This window comes from Ixodes scapularis, unplaced genomic scaffold (assembly GCF_016920785.2).
Source record: "Ixodes scapularis isolate PalLabHiFi unplaced genomic scaffold, ASM1692078v2 PGA_scaffold10__122_contigs__length_95168666, whole genome shotgun sequence".
NCBI lineage: Eukaryota > Metazoa > Arthropoda > Arachnida > Ixodida > Ixodidae > Ixodes > Ixodes scapularis.
Genome location: NW_024609836.1, coordinates 74,531,434 through 74,548,551, shown reverse-complemented (window position 1 = coordinate 74,548,551; position 17,118 = coordinate 74,531,434). Strand labels below are relative to the sequence as shown.

The window sequence follows — 17,118 nt, the reverse complement described above, 5'->3', positions numbered from 1 at the left end:
GCCTTTATCAAGGCCACTCATCTGCAGTATATCGGAGCTGGCAACCAAGCAGAGCCTCCCTCCCGTGTCTCGTAAGCTTTATAAATTGACCAGCTGAGCTCAACACAGATAGCCCAGCTGCGTGTATGCGCCAGCATCGAGCCACCCAAAATGGTTGCAACAGGTAACTCTTGGCTTCTTTTTTTTATGCCCTGTAAAGAACATAGCCAGGAACATGACATACAGGCTACTCATTGGAAACTTCTTTGGTTCATCCATACATTTATTCACTTCTCAGTTCCGGTTTCTCCACCAATCTTGTCGGCATGAAGACATTCGTGGCAACCTTTAGACTTGACTGCTCTGCTGCTAGAAAACTTGCTGTGGTACCTGCATGTCTAGTAATTAGTGGGTAAATGCACTGTGCCTATAGGTGGCAAACACCCATACCATGAAAACAGTGTTGCGGAGTTGCCACTCTGAAGTCTGAATGATTCCACAATCATTCTGCGACTCCGGAATAGAGTGGATTGGCGGCAGTACTGAGAAAAATTAGAAGGGAATTAGTTGCATCTTGCCAAGAATTGAGCAGGGATGAAATGTGTTCTTATGCAAGCTGTGTCGATGCGGTCAAAGGGGCTTTTGAGACGGCATCATTGCACTCTAGGTAACTGACGGCTTGGTTATCTGACCGGCTCATGTTCCTTCAAGGTTGAAAATAGCACCCCAATGAAGCAATTAAAGCTAGCGTTGTAAGCAGACAAGGTCTCATTCGTGGTGCCATGAGACTCGGCAATGTGACTTCTGACCATGTGCAAATAGAGCACCAGGTATGAACAGTGCCACAGTTCCCGTGTTTTTTTGATGCACGACTCCTCATTTGCCACATATCTCCTAGGAGTGGTTTTATAAATAAGGTCCTTTTCTGAAGAAAATGGGTGGTTTGAAGTTTTTCTATCTGTTAAGGCTTTTTGCTGTACTATTATACCAATGCGCCAAGAAACTAATGGAGAGGAAGAGACGAGAGCACGGGGATGTCAGAATGCTGAGCTCTGGTTCAAATGATTAGTGGGTAGACGTATAGGCCAGCGCGCTGTCTACAAACAAGCCCACACAAAGTGCGTGCAAATACACAGAAACTAGATTTGCATGAAGTGGAGCATTTGTGCATGCGCCCTGCCAGTAGCAACGCCACTACAGCAGCATGACGTCAGGGACGCGTGTTAGTGTATAGCTAGCTGCTTTTGTCTCCACTGCACTGAACAAACGCGCTAGAACGCCGGCATCTGGCGTTAGGTCCTCGCATTTGAGCGTGTTTAATTGCAGTGTGGAGGCAACGGTCTACCCACTAATCATTCGAAAGATGGGTCCATGTTGCGACGTGCTCTTGTTCCCCTCAGTTTTTCGACGCATTGCTATCAGTGTCATGTGCGACTACCGCCTGATAGTGCCTTCGGAACTTTTTTTTGCATATTTTTGCAGTTGTCTATGCCTTTTATAACGTCAGCTTTATACTGACGTTATTTGCCGGCAACTTAACCCCTTTGACACCCAAAAGATTACTGGAAATAGTGGAGACCTAGAAACCCTGACATAGTTTAGAACACACAAAATAAGAGAAATCTTGTCTTAGAAAAAAGTTACCCTTTTTGTAATTTTTTTCAAAACATTGCTTGTGAACAACATTTCAAAACCCAGTGTTTCCCTTCTTAGGAGTTCAAAGAAATGAAATTATTGAAAAATTCAATTCTGTGGAATGTATTTGGAATGAAAAGGGGGTGCTCATTCTGCAGCACTGCATGAAAATCCCTACATGTGGCCCAAGACCTTTGTGCAGTCCACAATTTGAACCGTCCAATTATTTTGCAGGTTATAGTGTTATGCTAAATAAACAATCCACAGGCAAGCAGAAACTCCACTGTGATAACCGCATTGTGTCCGCTTCATGGGAGACGTGCTCCCTAGCAGCTGGGATCTGCCAAAAGGCTGCACGTGATCATGATCTAGCTCCCATAAGCCAGCTTGGGAATGTGCAAGGAAATTGGGGGATGCTGAAGCAAATGCTGAGATAAACAAGGAATTGGCAGCAAATGCACTAATCTGTATTCTCTCACATAGGCAGCATGCCTGTGAAGCAGGCATGCTGCCATCGTTGCATGCATGCTGCAACTACAAACTGGTAGAACATCGAATTTGTACTCACAACTTTTGTTCCTTTCCAAATACTGCATTGAAAAAAGAGACACGGGCGTCTGAAGCCGTCGCAAGACGTCCGATTTTCGAGTGAGAAGTGGTCCTGAAAAGGACCGTTGTTTTTTTTCTCTGCGTGACGGTGATGGACCTCTTGGATCTGGTGTACCTGGTGACGGCCTTGGTGCCCTCGGCCACGGTGTGCCTAGCCAGCTCACCCGGCACCAGCGGCTGCACAGCCATCTGGTTCTCGCGGCTCGCGATGGTCGAGCGCTTGTAGTGGGCCACGGCAGGAGACCTCAGCCTCAATATGCTCGAAGGCGTCGTTCATGAAGCTCTTCATGGTCCACATGGCCCCGCTTGACGCGTCGGTGTCTGGGTGGAACAGCTCAAGCACCTTTTATGGTGTAGATGCCGTGACTACTTCCTCCTGTGCTGCTGCTTGTCAGTGGTGCACACATTCTTCTGTGCCTTGCCAGCCTTCTTAACGGCCTTCAGCTCATCTGAGGATGCGTCCTGCACGTTCAAATAAGCAGACAGACTGATTGAAGAAACGAATGAACAAGTGCAAGCGCAATAAACCTAAATCTGTCTGTTTTTGATAGCGTACTGAACTGTTGCCGGCATCCACAACAGCATTCAGCGAGACAGTGCGTGCACTCTCATTTGTGCCATCCTGCTGATCAACCGTGAAGCTGCCCATCTTGCTAAAAACAAGATAGCTTAGCGGACCCCAGATTCATTTGCAAGCTTCAGTACTCGTTCATTCTCTCTTCAAACACACAGCAGCACAACACCAAGAACAGGAGGTGTATGGAATACAAAGCAGTGGGGTAGAGCAACTGCTTGGAGCATTCACCTCATGAAGACCCTGCTGTCCCTCTGCTGTAACGTGACATCCTCTGTTCCACCAGCTGCTCCTTTGGGAGCCTCGGGTAGTGAGCTGCCATGGGGAGGGGGGCCCGATCCCGGGGTCTGTTGCCCAAGGCTTCCCTGAGGGAAGACTCGTTGCAGCAGGCAGCAGCCTCAGACAGCAGCTGGCCCACGTACGCTGTAATTAGGGCAAGCGCAGATAAAGGATGTTACCCATCACATATGTCAAGGAACTAAAAGCGTCTCTGCAGCACTTAGATTGTCTCGGAATGACTGTCCAGCGGGTAGTATCTACGGTGCCAACAAAATTATATGAGCCTCACCGTAGGTTGGAGGGGTTTTCACTTCCTTGAGACGATCGGTCCCCATCTTCCCTCTCTGCATCCTTCGCTTGAATTTCGGCTGCCCTTTGCGCGTCACCGCTTGGACCCTTCCGGAGTTTTCGTTGTGGTGCAGAGCAGCCAATCTGGTTCTGAAGCAGAAATATTGTCCGCAGTGAAAAGCATTCATGGGGACCTGCTAGAAAAAACAATCGACTTGCATATGTGCCTAATTAGTTTACAGAAAACAAACCTTGCATGCATGATGGGGCCTGTGAACGCCACAGACTTGGGTGCAAACCTGATGAGCATACTATGGTAGGACTCGAGGTTGTACGTGTGGCCTGCAGGTGACACGTGCTCCAAGTCCCTCAGAAGCACTTTTTGCATGGTAATGCTGACAAAGCGCTTGTGAGCTGGTGTACCTGGAATCATGATTACATGCTATGCAGCTTCTATTTTTTTTACTTAAATGTGCAAATTTACCAAATTTGCTCAGAGAAAAGTAGAGTTAGGTTTTCAGCGTGATTGCCTACTGACCTAGAGAGAGCCACTCTCTGTCCCCAACGAGGGTGTCGTGAACACAGCGGTCGTACACCCCTCCATGGCCAGTGTGCTTGTCGAGAGCATGGTTGTTTATGCCTGAAATACAAGGTTCATTTTTTAGAACAATGCAAACAGTTTGTGAAGTTACGAGAAGTTACGAAACAACTTTCAGGCGTGACAGCATGCCTGTAACCTTTGCCGTATGCCTAACACGTTGCTGTCTACGTGACAGAGACCAGTCTTTCAGGCCTTGAGATGTCCCACGTAAACAAAATCGTAGCATCACGGAGACATGTCGACCTGATCAAGATATTTCGACAGTTCCGCATTCGAGCCAAACAATTATGCAGGAATTATTTGCTCTATGTCATTCTGCACTGGATCATAGATACCTAAATTGATACTCATTTGTGTTGTAGTGCACCTGCTAGCCTGTCAAATGTCTGCAATTGTGTTCTGTTATCTATTTTGACTGGTAGACTTGCTGATACAGGCATGTTTCAACTGTAACCCCCTTTGTTATGATATCGCCTAGACGTGCAAATATTCAAAACAAATGGGGCTGGTTATTTGGCTACTTCGAACATTTTTGAAGTTTGAGAATGCTGCAGGATATATTTTTATTAATTTAAAAAGCAAGGAAAACATTCAACAAAATACTACATGGATATGTGCCTGTATACAGTCTAAGCTCGTTACGTTATAACAGACCTTGATTTTGACCAAGATTTCGGTCTGTTATAAGAGGAGTCTGTTGTATGCAGATATGAAGCGGAGTCAATGGTATGTAGTGGAAAACGAACCAAACTTCACAATCCCTATGTTATATCCAAATGTCTGTTGTAACCAGGTCTGTTGTAATGAGTTTAGACTGTATGTCCAGTGTTTTCTTGTGCCATTATTCCATAAAAATAGAGGTAAACCTATAATGGTAACTAGACTTGATCTGCGAAATTTCAAGTGCAACAACCAAATTCAGATACTTTCCTGTAATGTTTCTGACTAAAGCGGTAAAGCTTTTGGCACGTGGTACTAACGCAAGGGCTATGACATGTAGGCACATTTGGTTTAGATGAGTCATGTACAATGTTATCAAAGGAGGTTGACTTGGTGTTAAGCAGCCGCCATCCTGCCTTTTTGTGTAATATTTCCCTGCAACGTTTTAGCTTGTTGCTGTTGACACCATTGCCGTCTTGGCAATAACCCTCCGTGGCACTGAGATTTTGTTTTCGTCTCGAGAGCGCAAAGTTGAGGGTTCAAACCATCTCTGGTTCCTGCCCACGGAGTCTTTGGGGCATCACTTATATCCTCAGTTGCTTTGTGACGTTGGATTCTTGTAATACTGCCACGATAGTGTACTGAAGAGTTACTAAAGTAAAGAATAGCAGGTCTACATTTCATCTGTACATTTCCTTGACAGCTTTGAAACATACATTGGAAAAGACTGCTAGACAATCCTTTCTTCACTGAAAGTTCTACATTTGATTTTTTTTTTACTTCCACATCCTTGTACAAGTATTTGGTTTGATTCAAAATTATTCTTGCAAAATAAATACTATTATATTACCTTTGAAAAAATCGTAAGGGTGCAGGCGAGCTGGTGAATATTAACCATGTTGAAATAACCTGAGACTGGGGTAGAGAGGAAGCATCAAAGCGTAGAAAGGACAGAAAATAGACAGGACGACGTCTCAATGACGTCGTCCTGTCTATTTTCTGTCCCTTCTACGCTTTGATGCTTCTTCTCTACCCCAGTCTCAGGTTATTTCAACATGGTTACTATTACCTTTGTGCTCACTTCGAAGTGAAAATTCACTACCTGGGCACTTCTGTATATAATAGGACTAAATATTGACAAATAATTGACTCACTCTTCCACATCTCGACGAGGAGTTTTCCATCCTCTTCACAGTTGGCAGCACACCAGTACAGATGGTTGGAGGCAGGCTGTGCCCAGTATGCCAACACTTCACACCGGGCGTACTTGCTGGCCTTCAGCATCTTTTTGCTTATGCCTGGAAGAACAGTTAAAAAAAAAACTAAAATCAGTACACAAATTGCACCTTACTCCAGACTTGTAGACCGACTAACATAAGGACTGCAACATGACACTAAATCAGACTAAACTGATGATAGTCAGGGTTAGGCACCTTTTGCAATGTGCCAAGCATCGAAGTAATGGCGTGTCTGGGGTTCTTTGCTCCTCATGTGGCCCTTGATCCCTAGGTGACGGTCAGTGACGAGGGCCTCGACCGTGACATCCTCCTCCTTGAAAAAAGTGAGCCCCTTGGCACAGCCATGCAGCTCCATTGCGTTGCTGGACTTCACCTCGGGGGACTGTAAGAGAAAAAAGCAGTTGCTCGTGTTTAAGGACTTGAGCACCGACTGCTAAATGAAGCAAAATGTATGGCCTGTATGTAGGTATAAAACAGTCCATCCTAAATTTCCACACAGACTATTCATGAGCAAAGCTATAACACTATAATAAGGAAGCTCTGGCTTTTGTAGTGCACTTTGTATGAATATTGGCACATGCAGCTTGAGTGATGTCAGCGTCAATGCATAGATGAACTGGTGGTATATCGCTATCCTTTAACTATTTCCTATAGCTCGGAGCAAGTAGACACTCTTTTTATCTACTTGGTCAGTGCTACACACAAAGTGAAGCCTTACTCTTGCAGTAACAAGCAACATCAATATTCTAACCCTCCAGGAAACGTGCAAAACTTGCCTCTCCAAGCTGCACTTGGACATAGTGGAGGATCTTGTTTGTCTCCATCTCCATGAAGGTGTACGTCATGAATTTGGCCGAGTACCCTGGAGAGTCGTACCTCCCGTCCCCAGCCAAACGCACCGTCTTCCCCTGTCTCGCTTGAAGAAGGCTCTGCTGCTCTCGGATCCACACCTGAAAAAGGGTTCGGAAAACGTTTTTCGAATTTAGGCTAGGCCGATGAGTTTCATTCCACATTCTTGAGCTCTTTCTATTGTTTATTAATAAATTTCTCAATAGTTGCTGTACCCATTACTGAGGGGATTGTAATGACGACAATGAGAATGTGCTGCCCAAAAAATGTTAAAGGGCACGAGAAAGATAGCGATTATGCAATGGAACTCACTCGTTCAATTGCAGGCTGCAGGAATGCTGCCTGGTGATTGAAGTACGTGCTTTCCGAGAAGGCTTGAATATTGATGAGCCTTAGCAGCCTGAGCACCTTTGCAGAGCAGGAGCCGGTGAACAGCATGGCACCGGAGAGGAGCAGGTTGCAGGCTGGCACGTTGTTGATGAGAGGCTGGCTGAGCCAAGTCCTGCTGTGCTCGCTTTGGCACACAGCCGTGGCCCTCACTAGTGTGCCGTCTGGTACAATAGTAACTTTACATGGCGCTTGGCACATTATGCATACGCGGAGCAACTGCAATAAACAGCTCTCAAACACAATGTACTTGGGCTCCTCGTGCAGGGGGGCCGTTGAGGTTGAGTTGCTGCAAAAAGTATATTCTTGGGGTTATTCGAAGACTTGATGGGCAAATGGGCAACCTTATCGATTTTCATGCACTCCTCTTCTACTTTTGGCACAGCATATATTCAGGCAACTAAGTGGCATCTCAGTATTCTAACAGCCGAATGCACAAACCTCGCTCCCATTGGGGTGCCCCTCCACTTCCTCGAGGAAGGCGCGAGGGCCAGTGCAGGCCTTAGCACCTTCAACGTAGAAATGGAGGGGTGCCACAAATGGAGTGAGGTTCGTGAATTCGGCGGTAGGGCTTTCTTTGCCTATTGCTCTTCAGATGTATGTTTGTTCAGAAATATATCATATCTGTAATTGGTGTTTTTCCTTCGATTTCTACAAAAGTGGCGTCTACAAGTAATTATGGTGGAAGAAATGGGGGTTTAGATGCTCTCCAGAAAAAGGCAGTGGAGTGTTTACATAAGGAAATAAAGCTTCAAAGTGAGGCTACATCAATAAGATGTAGTGCAGTTACGGAGAGGTGAGCCAGCAAGCGCAAAAACGAACAACTGCACATGGATGGGTTCAAGTGAAGGCACACTTCTGTGGCAATAGCAGTCAGTGGTGTATCACCTCAAGAAGCTCTCGTCCCAAGAAGCCTCGTACGTAGTGTCTGCAGGCTCTTCTGGAATAGGGCTTGAGCACATGCCTGGTCTTTCGAAAGAGAGGTCGGCCTCCAGAAATGGCTGGCTTGTCGGCTGGTACGATGGGGCAACCTGCTCTGTGGCGAAGTCCTCGCATGCTGGCATTTCAACTGCTGCTGGCACAGGCACTTGCTTCATAGCAACTGGAGCAGGATCCCTGCGCAGAAAAACAGTTGTAGGCTGGCACGCTGGTGTCTCAACTGCTGGTGATGGAGGCACTTGCTTCATGATGGCTGGAGCAGCACTTGTACATGGAAGAAAAGCTGGAAACTCCCATGGGTCTGTCTGCGTCTCCTTCGACTGCTTGGCGGACAAGTTCACCTGTGTGCCTGGAATGTTATCGGTACATTGTACTGTGGTTGCTCCCCTGGCTTGTTCAGAATTTTCGGCACATGGTGGGTTTTCCCTTGGCCTATGAGAATCTATGATGCATTCGGTGGCTGTCGTAGCCGTGGAGATTTTCCGTTACATTACTCGGTGCTTTACGATATGTTGCTTTGTCGAAATATCTAGAATAATTGCAGATGAGTTCTTAACAGTTGCTACTACTTCATTTACTGTATATAACCAAATCAAAAAGAATTCCCCAACATATTTTATCGACATTCTCTGATAACGAAATTAGCTTTTCAGGTCCTACTATGCCACACTGTTCGGTTTACAGGACTTGCAGATAAAGTAAACTTGGATTGAATTGTGAAAGGTCTCCCAAAGCCACCCTTTCACCTTCCTACAGCTAATTTCTGTTCTCTATGGGGTCATTAGCAAGAACTGAGGTACAACAAGCACTTCCTGATTTCCTGTCCCTTGCTGGTCTAGCATCACGGCTCTAGAACACACTCTCCTTCTCACCTGTCCCTCTCTCATTTCCCTTCCCGACAAAATTAAATGGATCGCCCCTTCATTAAGACTAACGTATCATAGTGCAACATAGCCCTAATTCCTTTTGTTACCATTTATTAAGCATCGCCACCGCACAACCACAAAAAGAGCATGACATATAGCAGGGGTGGCCAACCTGCGGCTCGCGAGCCGCATGCGGCTCTTTGCGTGTTAAAGTGCGGCTTGCAGCTCCTTCCCTTACCCTCTCCCCTTTCCTTGCCTTGCTCCCGGTCGCACGAGGACTTCCCCAAAAGGAGAAATGAACCGCGTTTTAAATCGAAAGACAGGTGGCGGTTTGGTAGTCTTGTGTTACTACCACCTTACGTACAGTTGAACTGCTTTTGACCAGGCTAGATCCAAAGTACTTCGAGTTTTATTGCTCTGAACAAAAGTTCCCCTCCCCCGCGGCTATTGGAAGTCTCATGGCTTTGTTTGCGGCTCTTAGGCCGGGTCAGCCTGGCCACCCTTGACATATACCGTGCTTATTGAAGCAAAAAAGGTGTGATAAAGCCCTTTCCTCACAGTGTCATGGAAATGCTAATTGGAACACTGAAAATATTAAAATGTCTCATTAGAGCTTGTTTTCTACAAAAATTAAAAACTGCACACGGTACATGTCACGAGATACAGACTGTATGACGGACTGAATACATGAATGAGCTTGAGTGCATCTCAACTAGGATGAAATCTCGCAAGTCCTTACCTTTGTTTTCGTACTGAACTTCAATGCTGTAGGTGTGGTCGGCAGACGTGGCACTTCTGATGGAATACCCATGATCTTCAGTTGCGAGCTGAAGTTCCTGCAAAATGGCCGAAAATGTGTTCACAGTGATGTTTCTTTGATTTTCAAGCTCATAGTTGGTGCTTAGCCTTACACCTGCCTGACTCACAAAGACCTTGTGTACTTGCATAAATTTCCAGACGTTTTTGTAAACAGGTTGCAAAATAAGGGCATGTGCATGGCAGTGGAACTTCTAAACAAAAGTTGCTCGGAAAGTTATGACCCACACTTTTTTTTTTCTTGTCCTAAAATAAAGATAGTGACTAAAAGTCCTTTCTCGCTCCCCGAGGGTGGCATGAAACATTGAATTCTTTAGAAATTAGGAAGCTAAAGCCACATAGTGAACTGTCGTTTCACAAACCACAGCTGTTTACAGAAGTGGATGGCTCATAAATTCCCCACAAAACATGGTGGCGGCCGTGCTGTATTCTCGGTGTGCTCGGTTTCCTTATTCTCCTCGGCCACCACCCTCATACTCTTAATTTTAGCTGTGGTTCATACGGCCGCAACTTGGACTGCTTTGATCAGACATTCATCTCTGGCCGCCGCTTTAACCACACACTCACCCCGACGCTGTGCAATTCGGCATCATATTCTCTGCTTTAGTGTCCGCAGTTATGGTGACATACTGAGCCCATTTGTGAGATTATTTACGTGAACTGGATCTTATGTTTTGATGTAAAATGCATTATGAGGAAGACATACTTCCAGGACGCCAGAACTATGCACATACAGATTGCCGTCGCATGCACATTGCATAGAGTGATACGGCTGGGGTGCACTTGTTTCTTACCGATGTCAAGTAGTAAAAGGATGAGTAGATTATTTAGATAAATGTTATGCGTAGAGAAATATCTAGTAAACCCTATAAATTTCATTTATTTTCAATAACTATTGTTTGACAAAAATGTTGGGGTGTTACTTTCTAAGCAATCCTTGTGTGCTTGCACATCCATTCTCAATCATATCCTTTGATTATTTACCCCTCCATTCGCATTCTAACCCCCCATCCTCATTCCACACCGCCCACCCACTGCCAAGAAACTCACAGAACAGTCTTGAGTTTCAGGTGCTTTCTGTTCAGCAGGCACAACCTCGATTATACTGGCTGCCATGTCCTCTTTTGACACCACCTGCAAAGTTTCATTTTTCATATTGTACCTGGCATGGTGTGGTAGCACGCTAAACCTCGTCACACATTCGATTTACTAATAGGAGCTCTAGCTCGGACTTACAATAGAGTCTTCGTAGAGGTTGTCTGCTTCATTGTGCTTCCCACACTCAGATGGCGTCTCTGAATCATCCTGAGAAGAAAAAAAAATTGACAATTTGAATCACTGTTGAAATGTAATGTGGGCATGCAGAATTAATACAAGTTAATTATTTAGGTAGCAAAAAGAGACAATGCCAAAACTGCCGCCTTTTTTTAATCGCGTTTTATGATTAATTTAGTTGAACAATACTTTGTGAGGAAGTCAAGCGATTCGTGCAGTCAAGCTGGCACATAACGCATACTTCTCTATTTTTACTATCGCACCACTCAAAACCGAGAACCAAAAAAAAAAAATGTATGCAAATGAGTTTTTATACGGAATTTGAAATTGTTGCATCGTGGACGTCACACCCCCCCCCCCCCCCCTCCCTCCCCCTCTCATCCGAGCTCTCTTCTTTCCGATCGGTGGCTGTTTTCCCTCCTACTCGCTCGAGCGTTTGAAACTTGAACACGCATCAAGAGGCTTTGCAATCGGTCCCCTTGCCGGGCGCCCGGCTGCCTTTTGGCTTCGGAAATTTCTGTGTAAGGGAAGGCTTCTGACAGATGTGAACTTGATGCTTGGGGAAACCAGCGGACGAGATCTGCCACAATTTCGCATTACGCATGTTCACGGGCGCGATAGGAGCCATCGTGTGAGTCACAATTATAACTAAAAAAAAAGAACAAAAAATATATATCACAGAATTGCTCACCAGTCTGCGCCTTTTGCACGCTGGTGCTGGTGTGAGGTCCAGTTGAAGGGTCGGAACTGAGCCCTCGTCGAGGCGTTTCTTCTTTCTCTCGAACCCCAGATTCTTCGAAACCTTCCACGACGTGAAGGACTGCGCGGAGAAGTGCTCGGAACACACACGATCAAGCTGATGTAGTATCTTCGAGTTAGCGCGCAGTCGAAGGGCTTCCAGCCAGCGACTTCGCACTGGATCCTTGCCAGGTAGACGGTGAAAGGAAACACCCGCATCCCGGTGCGTGCGGGTGCAACCGCGCACGAGACACTTCATCGGAGCCGACAACCTAAAGTGATCGTTTCACCATAGGTTCATTACGGTTAATCGTCTGCACCGTCCCGTCGCCGCACTTCACTCGAATAGCGAAGAGTCTTTCACAGTACTAAAAGAAAATAAGGGTTCCCCTGGCTCCTCTTACTGCTTTTAGTTGACCGGGCGCACAAGCGAAAATACGATGCGCGGTGTCTGCACTGGACGGATCACTTGTCGTCTGCTCGCGGCGGTACGTTGCGGACGCCGCTGGGAGGCGCGCATGAGCGACGAGGCGTTGTTTTTGCCCTTTTTGAACTTTAATTTGCAACTTTATTAGCTCTATAAAAACGACTTGTTAGAGAAATAATGACGGTTAACGTGTGATATACTTTATTTCGCTTCAAATTTCCTGGGACGGCTCTCGCCAATCACGAAACCCAGTGAATGTGACGTATCGTGAAAGGGAGCACCGTTATTCGCGCGCATTCGGCACCTCGCGACGCCACCGTCGGAGGAGGTGTTTCCTAGTTGTCAAATTAAAATATGATGCGCTAATATTTTCGAACTCTTTCGTTTTCCACTGGGTTTCCGGGACCACTAACGTGTAGAAACCGCAAAAAAAAGTCGACGCTCAAATACTGTTGGAGGGCCCCTTTAACTACGGTACGCTTGGCCCTTCAGGGCATAGTGACGTCAAGGCCGCGTCGGGTCCGCCGGATCTCCCGAGACGCTTCGCGCTCTTCGATTGCTGATTTTGAACAGCTCGCCGAAATCCAGGCATTTAGATCGAAAATATATCCATCCGCTTAAAATACAAGCATGCGATTAATTGATTACAGGTTTAGGTGATACAGTTCGGCTTATTTCTTGATGATTTTTGTATATCAAGTTTCGATTCGGCATCCTTTTAATACGCGAGCCAACGAACCAGTGACAGATCCCACCGGAAGCGTCGACAACCTCAAAAGATGTCTGCTGGCGTAGATACGAGAGCACTTCCGAGCTTTATATCAAATAAAGCGGCGTCACCATGTTTCAATGCACGATTGGGACTCTTCACTTGCTTCGAATGTGCGCATCTTCTCGACTACTTATGAATTATTCGAAGTCAAAATTTCTTCAATTACACGAACGCCCGATGAACATACAGTGATGTATTCTAATATGAACACCTCCGTATCCACAAGAAAGCGTCCAGAATGCGAGTCGAGTCGTCCATAATGACAAGACAAAAATGCATGTTTATACCCAGATCATTTCCTAAACTGTTGCCTTTATAGCGGGGTATCCTTATTAACGGCATCAGTATTAAGTAGACACGTGTGTATCGTGCTTCACTCCAATCTTATGAGATAGTGGTTTCTCAACAGACTGGTTTGTAGATATATCATATACAAGCGAACAAGTATACAAGGCTGTATTGTATAATGGTCAGGAGATCTATGCAGAGACAGTATAAAATCGTACTTCCGTAACAGCTACACAAAACGTTATCGTCGCCCTTTTGTTGGCGCGAACGGTAGAACTTGAACTTGTGTATTGTGTCTCACTGAAATTAATCCTAAACGCTTTTAAAGATGTCTCTTCAACCACATTGGATCAATCTCGAAACTTCGAACTAATTGATAAGGAACTAAGACTCTCTCGCATAAAGTTATCAGTACACAATTCAATTATCCACTTATCTTTTTCTCGGTTTAAATTATAAGCTGCCAAATAAAAGAAAGGTACAAACTCCAACTCACCTCGCGTTCTTTAATGGTGAAGATACACTCATTGAGACACATAAAAATAATGTTTCCCATGTCTTGTAATTTAAGCATCATTCAATCTCTAAGATGTCATTCAAAGTTTAGTAACATGCTCACCTGAAAAGGAAACTGCACCCGGCACCATTATTTGCTTTTATTATTAATAAAAGTTTAATGCATCCGCATTGTAAGGTTTCGCAAAAAAAAAAAAGGTTAAAGGTTTAAGCTTCACCCTCCAAATTTTGGTCTAAACCAGAGATTAAAAAGAAGGCCAGAGTTATATTTATTTATATAGCTATTCGCTTAGAATATCTTCGATGTAGTGCATTGAAAACGGGACTGGAGCTTATAAATCAATTACCAAGTGCGCATATCAATACGAGCATTTTTGAACAGGCTTGCCCCTGCTCGCGTAAGGTTATTTCGCCGGTCTCTTCAAGAAACAGTACAGATGTGTTTTGAGGCGGGGACGGGCATCATAGAACGCTATTATTTAACTGAATTATCAACCATTTTTGCAGATCGTCTGCCAATCTAAAATGAATGCGGAATGACAAAAAGGAAAGCACTAGGTTACCTAAACTTTATGTTAAACGCAGTAACTGAAAAAAGTCTGAGCAATATTCAGATAAATTTTGTGGTAAACTCATCAAACGCCCCTGTAACAAAGGGCTTGTGTACACCATAGGTGAATACCTTGCCCCTAGCTTAATGCAGTTAACGAATAATCAGTTATGGTTTCCCTACGTGAATTAACTCGATAAAAAGACACCGTGTAATGGGAAGCCGTATTCATATCTAGTTCTTATGGTTGTAGGTATGTCCGACGTGAAGTACACACATACATTTATCTTGACAAAATTGATGAAATATTTATCTTTCTAACCTTAATATCTGGAACTCAGAGGTTGTCCTGTGATGAAGCAGTGGTGAGGGTGCAGGCTAGCTGATGTAAATTGAAATAAAGTCTGTAGCTGCGTTTGAGATTTCGCCCGTGTCGTTCTGTGTTTGTCCCATGCCCGTATCCCCAGTCTCGGGTTTGCAACTATGCTTGTCCTGTGTTTTGCAACCACAGCGCGTTACAACCACAGAGCGTTGCTGTGATAAACAATGCCACCAAATGCATGCGTGTATTTATCAGGATCGGCGGAAATTAGACGGCGTGATAACCGTCATGGTCTACAAACTAATTAACTGAAATCTGATCATCACCTTTTTAACTATGAAATTTATGGGTCACGTTTCAATTGTGATTTGAGTTACAGCAATAAATATTACGTGCCAGCACAATTGAAATAATTTGTAAACGGTAAATATTCTTTATAACAAGTTTTCGCATATTTCTAACCCGTTTTGAAAACTGAGCCCAAAAAAAGTGCCCGAGGCTCCGCCCACGATGACACTTAGAAGAGTGACCTCGACGTTTGAGCCATGACGTCAACATATCCGTAGTGTGTCGTCGGTGCGTGCACGAAGAACGTGCTTCACGACGTAGTAACGACGTATAGACCTTTACCACAAAAGCGCCGTCAAATCGTCACTTCAGTTATGGGTGAAAACACTGTTTTGCCGTCGTCACGCCAGTAGTGTACATTTAGGATACAAGCTTAACGGTCACCCAATCTCGTATTGCCCCCCCCCCCAACTCTATTTTTTTTTTTTGCTATTTGCAGGTTGAAATGTTTTATTTATTTATTTTTTTCGTCGCCCATACCAGATATGCCTACCGGCTGACTGGACAGTAGAATAAACAAAAAAAGTTTATAGTCACCAAATTTTTCGCTTTAGTATGAACGACTTCTATGCTCCTTCTACATTTTGTTGATGTTGTTGCTCAAACTAAAATAATTTAAAAACGCCACTCCATAGCTAGACATCCTACAATATTTATTCTATATGCCCCCCTTTACCAATTTACAGGATGGATTGTTCTTGCGTCTCCCTAAATAGTGTAACAAGGTACTCCTTGAAAAAAGCCGGATGCACGCCCAGTACGCACTCGCCGCTACAAAAAAAAAAATTACGTATTTTAGCTTAATTGAATGACCACGCAACGTACAAAAATACTGATAGAAAGTTCCAGTAAATAGCGCAACATTGTTAGCTCCATCAAGCGATCTCAGGACCTTAGAGTGGTTCTCTCCCAATTAAATACTTATAATTAGATGCACTAATGTGGAGGGATTTCTTCATTTGGAACACGAGTTTATGACGTAAAATTTGTGTTAACCAAACATCTGTTTCATCAAAACCCGAAAAAATGTTGATGTCTGGTTCGCGTTGTGTCATGTAGTGCATACATCTAACAGCTAAAATAAGTCCATAACATGCAAAAGCGCTACAACAACTTACATCACCTACAGCATAAGTTCACGAAATGCGTCAAAGCTATCAAATCCGGCTGAATAATATTTTAATAGATTCAGGTCTGAACCTGAAGGCGAAAATGCGTCCAATCTCATCGTTCGAATGGAGATCCTGTTAAATAAGAGAAGCACGAATTAAAGGCTAGCCCTAGTCTAGACCCGCAACACGCGTGTTTAATCAGTGTCCTGCGCTCGATCGAGGAAGGTGGCGTAAAGATCAATCCGGCTCTCAGGCGCCGTGTTAGTAAACAGCAATCAAGCTCGTTTAAAGAGTGTATTTTTTGTGTGTGTGGAAATAGAGGGCGTTACGAGGGAAGTGGCTTGGAAACAAGGCGCGCTCACTATGCGTTTTTAGAGATGTGCACTTAAGGTTTTGTTGTGATCAGAAAAATATTGAGCTTACTTTTATTGAACGACCTCGCCACAGCAAAGTAATTAACGAAAAGGAGTGTTTATTTAAGATTAGTAAAAGTCAGCTGGAAAAAACTGTCGCCGGCGTTTATGCTCCCTCACAATAGAAACATTACTATGAAAGTTACAATCAAAATAAAATATGCTTATCTAGGCCAGAGAAGTTGAAGGTAAAAATTTGTGTCTGTCAATAACCCGCTTAGTAAAACCCTAAAAGCGCCGGTGTCCGGTTCGCGGTAACTTTGTCGCGCAGTTTTGGGCGCACAACTAAAGTACGCCCAAAATAGTTGACAAATCAAGTGACAAACTAGATAGTTAGCCCTCATGTACATCATAAGACGCGAAACTGCTCAATACGACTGGATCCTGTTTAGGCAAGGTCAGCTAAACATCAGATCACTAAATTCGTGAAGTGGAGATGGAAGCAGAACACTTCATGACCCATTTTATAACCAAATGAGGAGTTACTTTATACAAAATGTTGCGGAAAAATGAAGACACACCTAATTAGTTCGTCCACAAAACAAGCGCGCATTAGGACGAACGTAAAATAAGCGGTGTACGCAAGGAAAGGAGGGGGTGGGGGAGTTGTTAGAAATCAATCAATATACGGTTAATT

The 17,118-nt window shown here is 44.4% G+C and overlaps 1 protein-coding gene across 2 annotated transcripts; it reads right to left on the bottom strand.

Moving 5' to 3' along the window:
- Window positions 1-18: 18 nt before the first annotated feature.
- LOC115313283 lies at window positions 19-12,068 on the bottom strand. Of its 2 annotated transcripts, XM_040215484.3 has the most exons (15): window positions 11,687-12,068; window positions 10,957-11,025; window positions 10,771-10,854; window positions 9,644-9,740; window positions 8,282-8,387; window positions 7,988-8,215; window positions 7,025-7,388; window positions 6,640-6,813; window positions 6,059-6,245; window positions 5,780-5,923; window positions 3,903-4,004; window positions 3,616-3,787; window positions 3,366-3,514; window positions 3,029-3,220; window positions 19-2,685 (listed from the first exon to the last, which is right to left on the bottom strand). In XM_040215484.3, the coding sequence occupies exons 1-14, from the start codon at window positions 11,990-11,992 to the stop codon at window positions 3,030-3,032; spliced, it is 2,373 nt and encodes a 790-aa protein (XP_040071418.1). In that variant the 5' UTR covers window positions 11,993-12,068; the 3' UTR covers window positions 19-2,685; window position 3,029. The 2 variants fall into 2 exon arrangements, 1 of the variants encoding a protein (XP_040071418.1); XR_006077337.1 differs by lacking the exons at window positions 19-2,685; window positions 3,616-3,787 and having other exon boundaries at window positions 3,094-3,220.
- Window positions 12,069-17,118: the final 5,050 nt, after the last annotated feature.